The sequence below is a fragment of the Bos javanicus genome, chromosome 26 (genome assembly GCF_032452875.1).
Source record: "Bos javanicus breed banteng chromosome 26, ARS-OSU_banteng_1.0, whole genome shotgun sequence".
Lineage (NCBI taxonomy): Eukaryota > Metazoa > Chordata > Mammalia > Artiodactyla > Bovidae > Bos > Bos javanicus.
The window spans coordinates 45312751-45331057 of record NC_083893.1 but is presented as its reverse complement, the minus strand read 5'-3'; the positions used below and the strand labels follow the sequence as shown (position 1 = coordinate 45331057).

At 49.5% G+C, this 18307-nt stretch overlaps 1 protein-coding gene and 1 long non-coding RNA gene across 7 annotated transcripts in view; one reads left to right on the top strand and one right to left on the bottom strand.

The window, feature by feature from the left end:
* The window catches only part of C26H10orf90 (chromosome 26 C10orf90 homolog), a 249556-nt gene that overhangs the window by 217318 nt on the left and 13931 nt on the right, over positions 1 to 18307 (top strand). For 3 of the 6 annotated variants that reach the window (XM_061403981.1, XM_061403986.1, XM_061403983.1), the window contains 3 exons: positions 4819 to 5109; positions 8143 to 8327; positions 10286 to 10463. In XM_061403981.1, coding sequence (XP_061259965.1) covers positions 4819 to 5109; positions 8143 to 8327; positions 10286 to 10463 — 654 coding nt within the window. Of the gene's footprint in view, positions 1 to 4818; positions 5110 to 8142; positions 8328 to 9510; positions 9594 to 10285; positions 10464 to 18307 lie in introns of those variants that run through there. The other 3 variants (XM_061403982.1, XM_061403987.1, XM_061403984.1) reach the window with 3 other exon arrangements.
* Positions 218 to 8145, bottom strand: LOC133239639 (uncharacterized). The gene is made up of 3 exons (XR_009733915.1): positions 6844 to 8145; positions 4684 to 4745; positions 218 to 3632 (listed from the first exon to the last, which is right to left on the bottom strand). It is a non-coding gene; the product is annotated as an uncharacterized LOC133239639 (long non-coding RNA).

The window sequence follows — 18307 nt, the reverse complement described above, 5'->3', positions numbered from 1 at the left end:
ATTTAGGCAGGTGGTTCTGTCTAAACAAGTGTGATCCAGAAGAGGCTCAGGTAGAAACGATGAAGCCCAAGAAAGTTTCTGCTTAATCTGTGAGGGTTCATGGGTGCTCTGATATCTTTAATTATAAATAATAACACATTTCACAACAAATAAAGAGCTTTAGCAGAACCCCGGTAAGCACTGTGTAATGGTCCAAGGAGGACTTAACTGATCTAAAGATAAGAGTTTAACACATTATTGACTGGAGACATATTAATACATCTTTATTACTCAAATGTTATTGACTGGGGACTTATCAATATGTTTTTAGAGAGTGATGCAATTAACATCACTGTGCAAAACTGTTAGAGCTTAAAATTTAGAGCTCCTTATACAACTTATGGTTGTTGTTATCATTCACATTTTGTTCCCTTAGATCTTTGTTCCAACCTTGTGTATATTATAAACACAAGTTTATTACTACAGAATTTTCAAAAGTGACACATCACAAAATTGTGAGTGAAGAAGAATATTTTCAGGGAGTTTTTTGCAGATACTTTCTCTGATGTCCGAGTGACATATACCTTAATGTCTCAGAAGATGCTAGTTCTTGAGAATATAATTCCGATGCAGATGGTGTGAATACTCAGTTCAGTTCAGTTCAGTCGCTCAGTTGTGTCCGACGCTTTGCGACCCCATGAATCGCAGCACGCCAGGCCTCCCTGTCCATCACCAACTCCCAGAGTTCACTTAGATTCATGTCCATCGAGTCAGTGATGCCATCCAGCCATCTCATCCTCTGTCGTCCCCTTCTCCTCCTGCCCCCAATCCCTCCCAGCATCAGTCTTTTCCAGTGAGTCACCTCTTCGCATGAGGTGGCCAAAGTACTGGAGTTTCAGATTTAGCATCATTCCCTCCAAAGAAATCCCAGGTCTGATCTCCTTCAGAATGGACTGGTTGGATCTCCTTGCAGTCCAAGGGACTCTCAAGAGTCTTCTCCAACACCACAGTTCAAAAGCATCAATTCTTCAGTGCTCAGCCTTCTTCACAGTCCAACTCTCACATCCATACATGACCACAGGAAAAACCATAGCCTTGACTAGACGGACCTTTGTTGGCAAAGTAATGTCTCTGCTTTTGAATATGCTATCTAGGTGTGAATACTAGACCTTAACAAAAAGACAAAAAAAAAAAAAAACCTTAGTGATTGATTCTGATACAGAAAGTGAAAACAAAGCTCGCATTACTAGAGAAGACTTCACAGGTGTGTTGTGTATAACTGTTGACTGCAATAACCTGCAAAGTGTTAGTAAAATAACAGAATTAATTTTTGGCCAGCCAAAGTAAAAAAATGCTGGGCACGATTTTTATATTAACCGGGGGATTTTTGTGTTAGCTCCTGCAAAGCTTCCCCAGTCAAATATAATAGAAGGAATCCATGACTGTTAGACAGGTTTTTTGGTTGGCTTCAGTTTACCTCCTAGAGCCCAGCCCAGCTCTGGGTAGGTGAGCTTGCTGGATAGTTGAGGGTAGTGTGTTTTAGAGAAGGGAATGGAGCGGGGTGTTACTGTTGAAAGGAAACCTGCAGGGCCAAGCCCCTTCAGGCCTCAGGCTCGGGAAGCATGCTTTGAGTTCCAGTTCAAGGAACAGAAATGCCTGGGAGAAGCTGCTGTTTGATTCAGCTTCTCCTACAAAGGGCAGAGCCTTTGGAGGCAACAGGTCTTCATGAGGGTGATGTAGTTTTAAATCTGAGCCATGAGTAGACAACTCTTAAGTCCAGTCTGATTGCAGAGTGTATGAGAAAAATAAGACCTTGTTTCCTGGCGTGGGCCCCACTGGGGGATCATTTCACGGCTGATGGTTGTGCTTCTCAGAATCCACAAAAAGGCCTGATCAATATGTTGTCAGGAAAGTTTTTCTTTGACTACACATTTTTCTTTTTCCCAGTTCACCATCTGCGTTCTACTTTGAGGAATTTGTTTTAACTCTTTCAAGTCACAGTTGGAACATCTGACTTGTACATAATCACTCACATGAGAATTTACATTAAATCAGATAGAAAGTTAGAAAATTAATTAATAGGTAAGTAGGTAGGTGTGGGATAGGTAGTTAGACCTCCATTAGTCTGTAAATAGTCCATTAATTTAAAGAATCTGATGTCAGGATGGAACTAGCGGACTGGGACTGCATCACTGATGATTTTATTTTTGATTGTTTAGAAGAACTGATAAAAGGAAGCCACAGAGAAAGGAAGAACTACTTTAGGACTTTTCCACTTACCATCTGAGCCACCAGGGAAGCCCATGGTATTTTATACTTAAACAGAACTGACGGCTTTTGAAATACTTAGTTGTAAAGATTTCTCTGTATAAATTAGCAAAGTCCAACTTTGCCGTAAGAGCCATTTTTGTTGCTCAGCCAGTAGGTCATGTCCGACTCTTTGTGACCCCATGGACTACAGCATGCCAGGCTCCTCCACTATCTCCCAGAGTTTGCTCAGATTTATGTCCATTGAGTCGGTGATGCCATCTAACCATCTCAACTTCTGCTGCTCCTCTCCTTTTACCTTCAATCTTTCCCAGCATCAGGGTCTTTTCCAATGAGTCGGCTCTTCATATTAGGTGGCCAAAGTATTGGAGCTTCAGCTTCAGCATCAGTGCTTCTGATGAATATTTAGGGTTGATTTCCTTTAGGATTCACCGGTTTGATCTCCTTGCAGTCCAAGAGACTCTCAAGAGTCTTCTCCAGCATCTCAAATCAAAAGCATCAATTCTTTGGCACTCAGCCTTCTTTATGGTCCAACTCTCACAAGACTACTGGAAAAACCATAGCTTTGACTATATGGACCTTTGTTGGCAAAGTGATATCTCTGCTTTTTAATACGTTATCTAGGTTTGCCATAGCTTTCCTTCCAAGGAGCAGGCATCTGTTAATTTCATGGCTGCATATTCTTCTCCAGATGACAAGGTCAGCAATGACCACCGTTTGTGGGGGCACTCACGTTCCAGGCAGGAGGACCCAGGGGCCCTTCCCTTGTTCGTGGAAGCAGGCATACCGGCTCCACCCCCTGATGCCTCTCCTGCCTTGGTCCCACAGCCAGGAGGCCCACCAGGGGGACCCCTGGGTTCTGTTTCCCTGCCCCGCCAACCTCACCACCATTCACCTGTCCTCACTGACCACGGTGCCCAGACTCAGAGAAGACAGGGCTGGAGCTGATTGCAGACAACTGGCATTTTAAGAGATGTCACTGTTCTAATCAGCGCCTGGTAGTCATGGACTCATTTCCTTTTTGTGTATAAAACATCTCAGAAAATATGGCCTGAGTCTTCCAAGAATCTTGACTATGCCAGTGGTTCCCAGGACCTTTTTCATCTGCCCCTGGATGCCGGAGGTCTGCATGCACCCCACTGGCAGCTGTGCCTGTCTGCACTTTGGGGGCCTCAGCACCGGGAAGAGATGACACCTGGTGAGGAGTCACCGCTGTATTTAAAGTGAATAACTTTAAACCGTTTATAGAGTAGAGACTTCCCTGGAGGTCCAGTGGTTAAGACTGTGCTTCCGCTGCAGGCGAGCAGGTTCAGCCCCGGCTCAGGGAACAAGGATTCCACATACTATGCGGTGCGGCCAAATTAAAAAGAAAAAGTGTAAATATTCTAAAAGAAGAAGAAGAAAGAAAACAAAAAGAGTACAAAATCAGCAAAGAGGAAAAGAGAGTCTCTCTCCCACCCCCAGTTCCCGGTCCCGTGTTGCCCTCTCCTGGTCCCAGGGTCTTCTGGGTCCTTCCAGAGATATTCTGAGCAAATAGGCATGGACTCAGGAGGCAGGTCTGACACACTGTCCACTCTTTGCTCACTCGATAATGCATTTATAGACGATTCCATGACTACACAAGAGCGTGTGCCTCGTTTTTTCACGGCTGCAAAGTACAAGGTGCTGTAACTTACTTAACAGGCCCCTACTGATAAATATAAAGTGGTTTGCAGACCTTTGATATGACATTGTGGCAACGAGCAACACACTGTACGTGTTTTAGACCCACTGCTGCTTTAGACAGGAGCACCAGCGCCTGATGAGTTAGCTCCTGCCTCCACACTTGCCACGGGACATACATAGCGTCACTGTTTATGGAATCATAATGATAACAAACATTTATTACATGCTCAGTAGTATCAGCACTGCACAAAATACCTTACCTGGATCATTCTTTTATTATAGTGTTGCCTAGATTTTAACATTTAGTATTTATATAAATAATATATATATATGTTATTTACTATATCAATTATGATATAAATATATTGCTTATTATTTAAGTAGGTGAATTTATTAATAAAACTGAATATGATAATAAAATTAGACACATAATATTTAATATTCTTGCCTTGTTATACTGTCAACCTCAATTTTATAGTTGAGGTGGGAACTGAACCCAGGTATCTGGCCCCAGAGGCAGTGTGCTAAACCGCCTGCTCAATTATCTACCGTCCAGAAGGGTTTCCGGGCTCTTAAGTACACCAGGGAGCATGGTCACTTGAGGGCTTTATACGTGATAGCAGTGTCTGTGGAAGGCTCCTGAGAGGACCCCGCGGACGTCTGGCCAGGACTGGTGACCACGTGTGTTGTTGCGGCTGGGGGAGCACATGGTCTAGGGCATCAGTGACTCCCGTATCCATCCCCCCCGCCATCTCCCCCCACCCCGCTCACCCCACGCAGCCTTCTCCATCTGCACCCCAGGCTGCAGTCCATCTGCTTGTCTCTGGGAGAGCCTGGAGTGCAGAAGTCAGTACTTCAGATGTGGGCTCATCAGATGTTTGAGCACAACTCTCATTTTATTTTTAGTAGAACCAAACGTATTTTCTGGAAGCAGCGAGAAGCAACAAGAAGGAGCACGTGAGATTGTGTCTGCTCCCCCAGTGGAATGGAAGCTGGTTAGAGACCCCCTTCCTGATGGTTCTAGCTCTCCAAGCAACAGCTCTCAGTCTAGTGACCTCTCTGAACCCGCAGAAAGTCAGCAGCAGCGCCTCCCAAAACCCAAGGTCCCTTTACCAGGGTTCCTTTGCCCCTTCCAAGATCTGTGCGCATCTCCGCAGGAAGAACACGGTGTTCAGATAGAAAGAGAGGCCCCGGAAGGTAAGGAGCAAGGGAGGCAGGGATGAGATGGTTCTTCCTTGATCTTCACGGGGAACACAGTGCAGGGTCTTGCTGGGCCCTGCTTCACCCCAGCTTCCCTTGTGATGCTGCCCTATCCATCTGTGTGCGCCACGAGGGAAGCAAGCCCAGCAGGTCTAAATGGTGGGCGAGTCTGCCTCGAAGGCAGGGAGAAGGCAGCATTGCCCAGGTCAGGAATTCCCAGCCCTGCTGCACACAAGGCCGCTTCCAGGTGCAGCTCTCGGGCTGAGTCAGGGAAACTTTGAGATGCTGGTGTGGCTGCCCCGAAGGCAGCAGGCCCACCAGTCTGACAATGGTCCTCGGGAGCTGACCAGCTGGGCTAATGGCTGAGGGGGTGCTTGTACCACGTGTACCAGGCACTCAACAGGCATGAGGGCCCTGATCTCACAGTGTCTTTGAGATAGGCCCCCGTCTCAGCCTCTCTAGAGGCTGAATTCAAACTAGACCATCCTTTCTCTAAAGGCCAAGGGGCTGACCTCAACTAATATTGCAGAAAGTATTGATATATTAAAAACCATTTAGGAATAAAATAGTAAAAAAGATATCTGGTGCCCAGTTATATCAGAGGAAAATTTAGATTTCCAATCATTCTATAAAAATGTCCCCAAAGAGCTATAGCTAAGGACAGAAAGAAAACTATTAGATTCTAAAGCTTTGGATTGGAAATGTTAAAGTATTTATGGTAATTGATGAAAATAATTTTTCTGGGAACACAAGTGAATCTCTAGCTTGTTATTCACTAATAAATGAAAGAAGCATGTATTGAATGCCCACTGTCTACCATGAGAGAAGCACTTATTAAACACCTACTGTGTGTCAGGCATGGTGCTCAGGGCTTCCTGCCCGCCAGGTGCTTGCAGTCCTGTGCCAGAGTCACGGTGGTCATAACCGTGCCTGGGTGACCTGTCAGGAAGCTGAGGATGCCCCAGGTGATACAAGCTGGGGCTGCACAGAGACATCTTCCTCAAGGAAGTGCTTCTGAGGAAGAAAAATCAGACCCCAAGCGTGGAGGGAAAGGCACACGGGAAGCAGAGAGTGGATGGAAAGAGCAGGGCTGATGTGGGATCTGGGGGACCACGGTGTGGGGGTGGGGAGGAGGCCTGCAGGAACCCAAGGACCCTAATGGATTAGCCTGGAGGGTCCTTATAAACCCACTAAGGGGTCTGGACTGGAGGCTGGGCCAAGTCCTTGGAGGAGACCTAATTAGATGTCCTCTGAAGGCGGGTGTCTCCTGGACTATGCGGAGGATGGATGGGAGAGGTCCAAGCTGGGGGCGGGGAGACGGTGCTGAGACTGGCCAGACCTAGTACAGAGCACGTCACTGTGGAGGCCTGGCCGCCTAGAGAAGGTAGTGGATGGAGCTGTGCTGTGAGCACTGAGGAAGGCGGGCATGTCGGCACTGCTCTTGGGGTCTCTGGATCTGGCGGTGGGGAGTATGGGAGGACCTCTGGCTTCCCTGAGTGTGGGCTGAGCTAGAATAAAGGTTCACACGGTATGGAAGCAGTGTGGTAGAAAGTGGAATTAACTCTGGCTGGAGGGCTAGGGACAAATATCTCAGCTAGAAATCAGTCCTGAAGCAGGAATGGGGAGCAATAGGGAAAGATCTAGAAAGAATAGGAACAAATGCTTAGAAGAACAAGAATGAGTCGTGAACTTCTAAGTAGCATGTTGTTGGTAAAGAATTGAAATTGGTACCTGGTGGGCAACATCCATCGTGAACGAGCTGTGAGGCGTTCGGTGTGCTTGTAGAGCTGGTCAGTAGGGTCATTAGTGGGCCTTGGGAGAATAGAGGATGGCTGGTCCAGACCAGGGAGGATCTGGGTGTGATGGCAAAGGTTATACTGGGGGGTCAGTTAAGGGGTCCATGGGACCGTGGAGTTGCATCCTGTGGTCACATGAGCCTCAAAATGACCACCTCTCCCCACCCAGCAGAACCAGCAGCTCCAGCGCACCTGGGCTGGCAGTCTGGCGAGGCTCAGGGTGAATATGATGTGGTCCAGCCCTCCAGAAGGTCCCAGGCCTGTGGGGTTGGAGCATCCTGTGATGGGCCCACTGACGCTGCTGATGTGTGCAGTGCGTTCCACAGCGGGCACACAGAGGAGGCAGGACGGGGTGTGCCTGGGGAGGGGGCCTGGTTTCCTGAAAACTCTGGGCTCAGCCTGAAGGTAGGAGGTCACCGGGTGGTGGGATCAAAGGGGTTTCGTGGACATGGGAGGGCGTGTGGGTGAGGAGAAAGGAGAACGTGGTTGGGTTTCAGACCACAGAGGGCTGGTGGGGCTGCAGTTGGGGGGATGTGTGATGGGGGAGAGGGGAGTTCAGACAGGAAGAGTGGCCTGGGACAGACACTGTGTTCCCCTCGGAGCACTTGGTCAGTAAGTGGGGTCAGGGAATCCATACGAATCCCTGCCTCTCAGCACCCCAAAGATGACTCTGCCCCAAGTGCTGTGACATCGGCTCAAGCCCTGACCTTTTCCACCAAAGGGTGTCAGAACAGCCCCAGGATGGGGCTAAACCCAGTGCTGAGACACAGAGTCCCAATTATGAATGTCAAGCCAGTGCTGGTCTCTAGTATATTAAGGGGCGGGATAAATAATTGAACACCATTCCTCTGTCTTACATCATTAGTGTAGCAAACATAAGATAAATTAATTCACGGTCCCCAAACAAGCCAACTGTATTAATTGCACAGGACACACTTAATATGAAGTGCAAAATAGAGGACGTTTCTTTGCCTTGGCTGCAAAAGCACTTTTGCCAAGGGAATACCTGCGTGGCATAGCCAGTCTCAAGTCTGGCTGTCCACAGACATGCCTTCCTGAGACCAGGGCATCCAGGGGTCTGTGATGGGGCGTGATCTCGTCGGCTTAACGAGGCCCATTAATAACCCACTGGCATTTCCATTTTCCAAATTGTCTTCTGTGTCTAATGGTGTTGAAAAGCCAGGAGAAAAGCGCCTGGTGCCCTCTAAATGGAATTCTAAATCTTCTCTCCCAGGGGATTACACGTGCTGTGACTTGGTTGTTAAAATAAAGGAATGCAAGGAGAGTGAGCACCCCACCAACCCTGAGTCCAAGCCAGCACCCACCGAGCCAGCACCCCCCGAGGACCCAGAGACCCACGTCCTGCCAGAAGACTGTTCCGAGAGCCAGCAAGGACCCGAAAGCTCCCTGACCTTGCAGGTAAGGCAAGGTCCGGCTTGACTCCCACCATACATTCTGGCTCGATTCCCGCCAAGGGGAGGCTTCCCAGGGAGCCCATGGGCACATGGCCTCACTGCTCCTGGAGATCTGACTCCACTTCCTGGCAGCTATGTGACTCTGGGCAGGTCCCGTAACCTCCCTGGACCTCTTTCCCACCATGTGAGGAAGGAGATGGTGCTATCTGCCCCGGCTAGGTTGGGGATCGCTTGTCATCAATGGTGACTGTGATTGGAGCAAGGAGAGTCAGCATGTGTGGAGAACTTTCTGGGGCCTAGACAAGGAAAGGGTCACTCCTGTGAGGTGGGAGTCTGTCCCCACAACCCTGTCTTCAGATAAGCATATTAAGCCTTTGAAAGTTGAAGGTAGTCCCAAGGTCATGGGGGCTTGAGTTGGAGGATATGGAAGCTTTCATTTTGTGTCTTTGCCCAATTGTAGAAGTGACATGAACACATTTTTTTAAAGTGCAAAAAATACACGGATATAAAGATTAGAAGGACAAACAACCCGGAGAAGGCTAGCCATGCCTCCTGGGAGACACGGGTGTTGTAAACCACCCTGCAGATGGGTTGAGGGCTCCACCCCCATACCCCGGGTGGAGGGATGGGGATCATCCTTCCCATCATCCCGGGATCCATTGGGAGAGTCGCCGGTGACCCTGAAGCCACCCGGGCTTCCAGCCTCGGGACAGACAGCTGGGGCAGCAGCCACACGGGGCCCCATGGGCGGTTCCAGGGGCTGTCTCCCCAGGCCCAGGGACCCGGGCTGGTACCTTGGAGGCCAAGCGACCAGGAGACTCCTTTCCTGGCACAACATCTAGGGGCATATCCATGACGCAGATGGAGCCCACACCACCCTCTGCCTGGAGCCTGTGAGCTCCCCGGGGGCTGGGAGAGGAATGGGGCTGAGGGTATTTCTGCTATGGCTGCAGCTCTGGGGGGCCTGTGCTGAGCCCCTGCCATGTGCAGAGCTGGGGCGCTGGCTGTGCAGGGTACAAAGGGGAGGAGACACAGCCTGTGCCATCCAGGAGCTCGTGGCTCCTGGGGAGAAATGTATCTGCCTTCCAGAATCGTGCAGGGATTCTTAGATGACAGATGCACCAAAGCAGTTGAGGTCAGTGTCAAGCACAGAGCAGGACATATCAGTTGTGGTCATTCTTCTTCAGTAAACCTATGTGGGGAGCTTTGTTCACGCATGGAGTCGGGGATGCAGAGAGAGATGAGGCTGAAGAGAAAGCACGGGGATTCTGACCTCTATGGAGTCTGCAGAACCATTTTGCGAAGAAAAAGCTCTCCTGCCAGCCCTGACTTCCTGGGGGGAGAAGCTGGTTCCGTTTGCTAGGATCACTGTTTCTCCTGGAAAGATACACGAGTCATGCTGGGAGAATGATCTCGTTCTGAGCTTCCAGAAGGCATCCAGCCCCTGGCAGAAGCAGGTGACTCCTAAGGCTTGCATTCCTTTCCCACCAATATCACCTTGGAATATGGCAATTTGGGGTGTTCAGATTTTCATCTGTTGGAGATGAATGAATTGTCAGGTGGAAGGAGAAATGGGAAGAGATGTACCTTTGATGCTGGTAACTCAGTCATGCTACAGGGGGGCCCTTAGTGCTAACTGATACCTGCATCATCAACAGGTCTGTGGCCATCTGTCTGTAAGGGGTTGGAAGAAAATTAGGGCGTGCTCTTGCACTGTACTTTTGATTAGCCTCTTGACCAAATCAGATGGATTCATTGCCTTTCCGAGTCACTCCTCTTAAAAAGTTTCGGGAGCTCCCCAGTGGTTAGGACCCTGTGGTTCAAATGCAGGGGGCATGGGTTTGATCCCTGGTCGGGGAACAAAGATTCTGCCTATCTCTCAGTGTGACCAAGAAATAAAAGATAAATACATGAATACATAAGCAGGCATACCTTAGTAAAATGTTTTCTTGCCTCCTCTAGGAGGCCCTGGAAGTCCGCAAGCCTCAGTTCATTTCTCGCTCACAAGAACGTCTGAAGAAGCTGGAGCACATGGTTCAGCAGAGAAAAGCCCAGCGGAAGGAGACCTTGGCTCCAAAGCAGAGTCTCCTTCCTGTCCGCGCCCACAAGAAGCAGGTCACCATCCCCCACCCTCTCAGCGGTAAGCTGCAGCTGGCTCGGGAGGGCCGGTGAGATGTGGGACCCCAGGGCTGGGGCCCTCATCCAAACCAATGGTCCCAACGGTGCTCCTGACATGTGCAGGACTGGTGTTCACTGAAGTGCCTAAACCTCAGGGTCACACAGCCCGCCCTGGGAACCTGCCCGTCTTGAGAGGTGATCCGCAGACCCTGAATTCAGCAGAAATAGCTGGGGATACACATTCCCCATTTCAGCTGGGAAAGAAGCGCTATGGCAGCCAGGGTAGCTGGTTCAAATTCTTGGCTCCAGATACTCCAGTAACAGATACTCCAAGAGCTCCGCTTTGCCCTTGATAGATTGCAAAACCGGTCTCAGGGCGAGAGGGCTGACTCCAGTTTGTCTACATCGACATTCATCATCGCAAACCCCCTTTCCTGCTGCGAGCTCAGCGTCGGGCTGGACAGCTTTGGGAGCCCTGGGAGGCGGGTGTCACATGGACCCTGTGAGGGTGGTGCTCCTGGATTCCCTGGAGAAGGCGTTATCCGGAACCTTCTCTGGGCCAGACCCCATGCAGGGAGCCGGGGAGAGCTTGGTGAGCAAGGCTGGCCTCTGTCCTTTTGTTCATGGAGCTTATAAACAGACTATTAAACCAGAAAGAATAACAAGAAGAGACAAGGGCAAGAATGGGGACATGGGAGCATATTCTGATGGCCTGCCAACCCAAATCTTAAAATCTGGAGGCCTGGGGAAACCTCTGTTTTATTTCTTTGGATAGAGGAACAAGATCTTCCTAGCAAAATGTTCTGGGCCCCAGGAGGTGAAATCATTGGTCTGATTCTGAATAAAAGTCCTCTGGGGAAATAACCATAGTCAATAAAATGCAGCTTAGCAAATATTACCAGGATCTTACAGAGTGGCTGGGGGACAGCAGGCATTGGAATAGGATTACTGTTAAACACAGGCAGGCTGAGTCCCACTCTGCCCACCCGCCCCCCAACAACCCAGAGCTCTTCTGGGGGAGTCATCCAAGACCTCAGCAAGGGCACACTTGAACGCATCCTTTCCGCGGTGAAGGATCTGGCGGGACACCTGCTGCTCAGCCCTGGTGACCCTTCCCAGGATGCTAAGGAAAGGAAATCAGCAAAATATATGTTCAAAGACTTTCCCTGCCTGGAAATGTGTCTCACGTCGGCGTTTGAAGCTGATTGGCAGATATGGGCTATGTGGGTGTGTTCTCTGGAGGCTCCTTAGTTTCTGGCTCAACAGAGAGCAATCTGGGTTCTGGTGTAGATATATCAAGTTGGCAAGAGGGACCAAGTGTCAGCCACAGCTGGGGGTCCCCCCCCCCAGGGCCTTCAGAGTCCAGGCTTGTCCTGGGGAGGGCTGCCAGGATGCCCGTGGTGCCTGAGGTGTGAGGGCCACTTGGCCTCAACAGTTTTGAAGATGCTGCTTGATGAAGATGGTTAGATAAGCGAATGTGTTCTCAACAAATATGAAAGTGTCTCATTAGAGCTCAAAATATGTATACACAAAAAATGGGGTCTAACAGGCTTCCTTTTCAGTCAGCTCCCATCACTTTGTGTAGGAAAAAATGGAGACTCATGAATGTTTGGGAACTCGTTAGGCATGAGACCATTCATCCTTGTCCCCTGGGCCAGCTGCCCTCCAGCCGTGCCATACCGAGGGCCCCAATGGCCTGGAATATCACCATCTCAAATGTCAGAGGGAGGCTGCCTTGTCCCGTGTATTCATTTCCTAGGGCTGCTATAAGAAATGGCCTGAGGCCGGGTGGCTCAAGGAACAGAAATCGATTCTCTCACAGTCTCGAGGCCAGAAGTCCAAAATCCAGGTCTCCCCTGGAGTGATTTCTCCTGGAGGCACAGAGAAGACTCGTGCTCTGCCTCTCTTCCGGCTCTGGGAGCTTCTGGCAACTTCTGGCATTTCTTGGTTTACAGTTGCATCATTCTGTTCCCCACCTCCACCCCCCTTGCGTCTGTGTCCAAATTCCCTCCTCTCACAAGGACCCCAGTCATCAGATCATGTCCACCTCCACCCAGCCTGACCGCGTTTTAACTTGCACATACCTGCACGGATCCGATTTCTAAATCAAGTCATAGGGACAGGGGAGGAAACATACCTTTGGTGGGGGAGACAGTTTTTACTCTCCTCCAAGGGTGATGTTTTGCCCCAAAACAGATATTACCCTCACATGTTCACATTCCTTTGACTGAAAAATCTTAAAATCATGTATAATAATAAAAGATGATGAGACCCAGCCAATAGTTTTAAATAACTGAGGCACCTTTTTATTTACCCAGTTCCAAGACAGTCCTGATGTCTAGAGTGCTCTGAGAGGGCTCCGGCACACGATTTTACGGCCGCTCTTCTGATCCCCGCGGTATTTATGGCTGATGAGAGGTTTACCCTCGTGTTTGTTTGTGTTAGGCCGGCCCACTCAGACAAGTTCTGAAACCAGAGCCTCGTGTGAGCTCTGGACAAGCACAGGAGTGCTTAAGGCCCCATTAAGCATGTCTACAGGCCGCGTCTCGTCTTCAGCCTGTCTGCTGGCAAGATGATAAAAGCGAGATGCAGATGCTTTTCTTACATGCTAAATTAGTTAATAAATCACATGCGTGAACGAGCTCCCGCTACAGTGTCAAGGCGTCTGATAGAAGGAAGACTTGAATTGCTATTCGAGCTGGGTTAGCTGCCTCTGATCATGGCCCTCCTGGCACAGACCTGAGGGGTTCAGGTGGGGCCCTTAGCAGCTGACAGAAGCCCCATCGAGCACGGGCTGGGGGCAAAGCGTGCTCCGGACGTCAAGGGCAGTTACAGCGAGGGCCAGCGGGCCAGCTCTGCTTCCTGTTGGCCAGTGAGTCCCGGGCAGTCTCTAAGGGACAGGGGCAGTGACACGTGTGTGGGCACACGTGTGTACATGCACGTGTATGTGAGCGTTCACTAGGCTCCTGTGTGGAGACGGGGGATTTTCACGACCAGCTGGGACCCGAGAAAGTCCAGGAAGTAGCATTATAAAGGTCCTGCCGGCAGCCCCAGTCTGTTTTGACTCACTCATCATCTATGGCTTGCGTTCCCAAAGCTCACAAATATGTGGCCTCTTTCTTGCCTTGTCTGGGAGCCTCCTGGGCCCCCTGGGCTTGGCTCTAGCAGTGGCATAAGAAGCATCTTCCTCCATCTCTCAGCAAACTTTTCTTGAGGACTCACTCTGTGCTGGGCACAGTCCCTGGTCCTTGGACCTCTTCACCTCTGGGGGAACGCCCCCAGGTAAAAAAGGCAGTGATCTTGGGATTTGCTAAGTGCCTTGGAAGGGGGTTGCCATGGCAACCCACAGGCTGGCCTTGCTCCCGCCATGGGATATGGCCCTGATGGAGGAGACCTGGTACTGAGAAGAGACCCTGCAGCTGGGTCGTGGTCCAGGATGGGGAGGGTGGGGTGTGCTGGGGGACAATGCGGAAGCTGCACAGGGAGGGGTCGCCGAGTGCTCAGGTCAGCTGTGGCTGGACTGTAGATGGGGGTGGGGAGCAAAGGGAGAGATGGGGGCGCCAGAGAGGAGTCCAAAGGGGCCACCAGGCATGGTATATGCTGCTTCCAGTGTTCTCCTCATTCTGTGATCAAAGCTGAGGCTACGTAGCTCCAGGCAGGACATGATGAAGGCCGGCTAGGGCAGGGCAGTGAACACGGAAGGGTGACAGATGCAGAGGTTCTTGGGTGATGGAATTAGTGGAATGTGGTGACTGCCAACTCACCAAGAGGAGATGAGCCTCGAGGAAGTTGGGGAGGAGGCTGGGAGGCCGGCCTAGCTCTCAATCCCTGAGATGCCAACCCTTTAACCAGTGGGTCTCTGTCTCCTTCCCCAGTCGGAGCTTTGCCTGCCCCCTGTCCCTAGAGTGACCTGGGGCTGTAGGCGGGGTTTCCCCTTTGTTTCTGCTCAGCTACCTGGATCCCAGGGGTGCAGGCTGGTCCTGTTCGAGGGCTGGCTGTAATCTGGTGACCAGTGTTTCAGAACCAGTCCTTGCTCTGCCCTGCAGGACGCATTGGGGGCGGGACGGGCTGAAAGCACGTGGGAAGCACCAGCACAGTACCCACAGGTGGCAGGCATTTAGCACCTGCGCTTAGTAGGTGGTACAGCTCCGATGCTTTGACCGGATGCAAAGGGCCGACTCACTGGAAAAGACCCTGATGCTGAACAAGACTGAAGGCAAAGGGAGAAGAGGACGGCAGAGGATGAGATGGTTGGATGGCATCACCAACTCAATGAGTGTGAATTTGAGCCAACTCCGGGAGATAGTGAAGGACAGAGGAGCCTGATATCCTTCAGGCCATGAAGTTGCAGAGTTGGACACGACTGAGCAACTGAGCAACAACCACAGCGTCACCCACAGGTAGAGGGGCTTGGCCTTTGTCTCCTGGGGACCAGTCTGTGGCTTTGTCCAGCCCTAGCTTGGCTCCCCCAGCCGAGCCCTCCCCATCTCCAGCTTTCAAGCCTCCCTGGATCCTACCCAGACCCTGCATCCCAGACCCCTCCCAGCCTGACTGACACCCCCACCTCTTTTCCCAGTTGGTCTGACAGGCTGTCCTTCCTTACCCCTGGGAGCATGTGCCATCGGTACCCCCAAACTGCCTGATAGAATTTTGTCTGTCCCTCTTCTCTGCCCTGCAGTGGCCTGCCTAACCTCCCTAGCCCAGCTTAAGCCCAGCCTCAGTCTCAATCTCTCACCTCCAAGGCTCTTGCCGCTGATTCCTGTCACCATGTGGTGACTTTGGCTGTGACGTCGAGTCCTTCACTCATGTGAATCTCTGTCACTCCCTGTATTCATGCCACAGCTGGTCAGAAAGCCAGGCATGCTGAAACAGCCCCAGGTCGGCCTGCCTCCATCTCAGTTTCTTTCCCCTGACAATTGGAGTTGTCCTCATGGCTCTTTCTGATGGTCTCCTAACCCATGAATGTGTAGGAAATCCATCAGGAAGATGGTTTCAGGAAGGCCTTTCTTCCAGGAAGCCCTCCCTGACTATCCATCCAGTCTCCACCTCCCCACCTCTGCTACTGGAAAACTCCCATCTCTTGTATCTCTCTTAGACGCCCTACCTCCTTACCTTTCCTCTTTGGATTATAGTCCTGTGAGTATGCCAGCAAAATCTTCCTGGACTCTAAGTGCCCGTGGGGGCACACTACACCAAGTCACCCTGACAAGCTCTGCTGCATGTAGCAAAGCCAAGCAACTTAATCTGAACTGCATTATCCACACTTTCCAAATGCAGCCATTCAAATCACGGGCCAGTAGAGGAGTGGAATTCTCCGGAAGGCACTGCACAATTCCTTCTCCAGCCGATCTGCTTTCACTGATGATTTTTGGCTAGAACAAGTATTAAAATTAATTTGCATTCCCTGAGCGACAAGCTAGAAAAGTGACCCAGCAGATATGAGATGGCTGGAGAAGTCATTGCAGTAATAAAAGTGTGCTGTTCATCACACAGCTAGTACTGGCCACACCATCCCTACAATCTCCAATCTGATCTCCTGGATATTTTTCCATCAATCATCCGAAAAAATATTTGGGGCTAGTTCTCCCATTGCTCACAAAGGGATTTTAAAATGTGCTTATCAGATAAAAGTCAATTGTTACTTCATCAGTCTGCAAAGAAAACAAGAAGCATGATTTAACTAAAAGACTGTTTCCCTGATTCAGAGATATTTGCATGTTGCTGTTATTGGTATCCTTTGCAGACCAAAGATAAAGGTGTTGTGTGTTGTTGTTGTTTTTTTTCCCCTAAAAAACACAGGAAGAAAAGATCAATTTATGTCTATTGATTAGAAGTAGATCTGTAGGACAGTGTTATTTCCAATTAAAATAATGCAAGGTAAAAACACAGAATTGCAGAGTGGTAAGGAAAAAAGTCTTTATGGGAACTCGCCCAATTGCCTGGATTTTATTTTCCAAATGATTTCCCTTTTATCCCCCAGTGCAGTTCAGTAATAAACCTTTCAGTGACACTAAGGATATAAATCTACTTGGCAACCAGAATGAAAGTTTATTCATCATCTATAAATCACCATATTTTGTGGTTCTCTAAATAATGCTGGGAAACCCTGGAACTGAGCAAGCAGTGACTCCCAGATCAACAGCTAGCCATTCAGACGTGTTCTAGTTTTGCTGTTTTATGGTGAAGTATGACTTGAGCCATTGCCTAGTTTCTTTACATGACTAATTTAAACTTGCCATTCAGCCCACACACGCACGTGCTCGTGCACACACACACGTACACACACACACATTCTTAAGAAAATGTGAAGGCCGTATAGTAATTTTATATATTTAAAATCCTGTTTTATAGCCACAAATAATAACAATGAAAACTGAAAACTAATTATAACTTGCTAATGTTCTGCAATTGTCACTTCTCGCCCCAGCATCCTTAGGCCTAGACAATCAAAAATACATTCAAGAGGGAGACCAATTCCTTTGGATTATTTTGTAAGCTGTGTTCTCTGGGAGGTTTACAAGGCCCATGTATGTTAAAGGCACTGATAAGTCCTACAACAATGAAGCCTGCTTAAATTTGTTTAAGCTTGTTTTCTCTAAACTTCTTTGACCGTGAAATGCTTTTATCTAATTCTCGAGCATCCATTTTGGAAACACAGCTCTAGGAATCTTTGCTTTTAAGACTATCTATTGGGTTGGCCAAAAGGTTTATTCAGGTTTTGTTCTAAAAGATGTGAAGGAAAAACCCTAACAAACTTTTTGGCCAACCCAATACCATGCTTTGCTAAAGAAGCCCCAACTGGAATTTCGATCTGCCATTTCCCACAAAAATCTGAGACTGCAGGAAGAAGGTCTTATTCTCCTTATCTGAATCCCTTTGGTCTGGCAGAGCCAGAAAGCGATGATTGAGGAGCCTGGGGTTCTCTGGGCGGCAGGGGGTGGTGCCAGTTTCACAGGCTGTGGCCAGCTTGCCTCCCTGGAAGCTTGTCCACTGACAGGTGCTGGACCTCTCTCCATGTGGGGTCCCCTGGAATCTGTAACAAGGCCGTCACACTGTCACCCAACGGAGTCCAGCAGAGAAAGAGGAGCCAGTCAAAACCCCTTCAGAAAGCACTCACCAATGTCACAACATGAAATAACCAGGGAGGGTTGTGTTCCCCACACCAAGGGCTGGAAAATGGCAGAGAAGCAATAAGCTACCAGAGAAGTAACTGTGCAACTGGGGCAGAGGCTTGCCTTCCCCGTGATGCAGGGAGCTGCATCAGACGATGCCCGTGGGGGCTCTGGAGCCGGCGCCCTGATTGTTGCCACGGCAGGGAGAGTTTCTTCACACACTCAAAATAGGGATGCCAGATTCACTAAGTGAAAATATAGGATGCCCAGTTAAATTTGCTTTTCAGGGCATCAAAACCTCTTTTAGCATAAGTAGGCCCCAAATATTACATGGAACATTATTGTTCAGTTGCTAAGTCGTGTCCGATTCTGCTACATCATGGACTGCAGCATGCCAGGCTTCCCTGTCCTTCACCATCTCCCAGAGTTGCTCAAACTCATGTCCATTGAGTCAGTGATGCCATCCAACCATCTCATCCTCCTTCACCCTCTTCTCCTCCCACCTTCAATCTTTCCAAGCATCAGGGTCTTTTCTAATGAGTCAGCTTCTTGCATCAAGTGGCCAAAGTATTGGAGTTTCAGCTTCGGCATTAGTCCTCCCAATGAATATTCAGGGTTGATTTCCTTTACGATGGACTGGCTTGATCTCCTTGCTATTCAAGGGACTCTCAAGAGTCTGCTCCAGCACCACAGTTTGAAAGCATCAGTTCTTCGGTGCTCAGCTTTCTTTATGGTTCAACTCTCACATCCATAC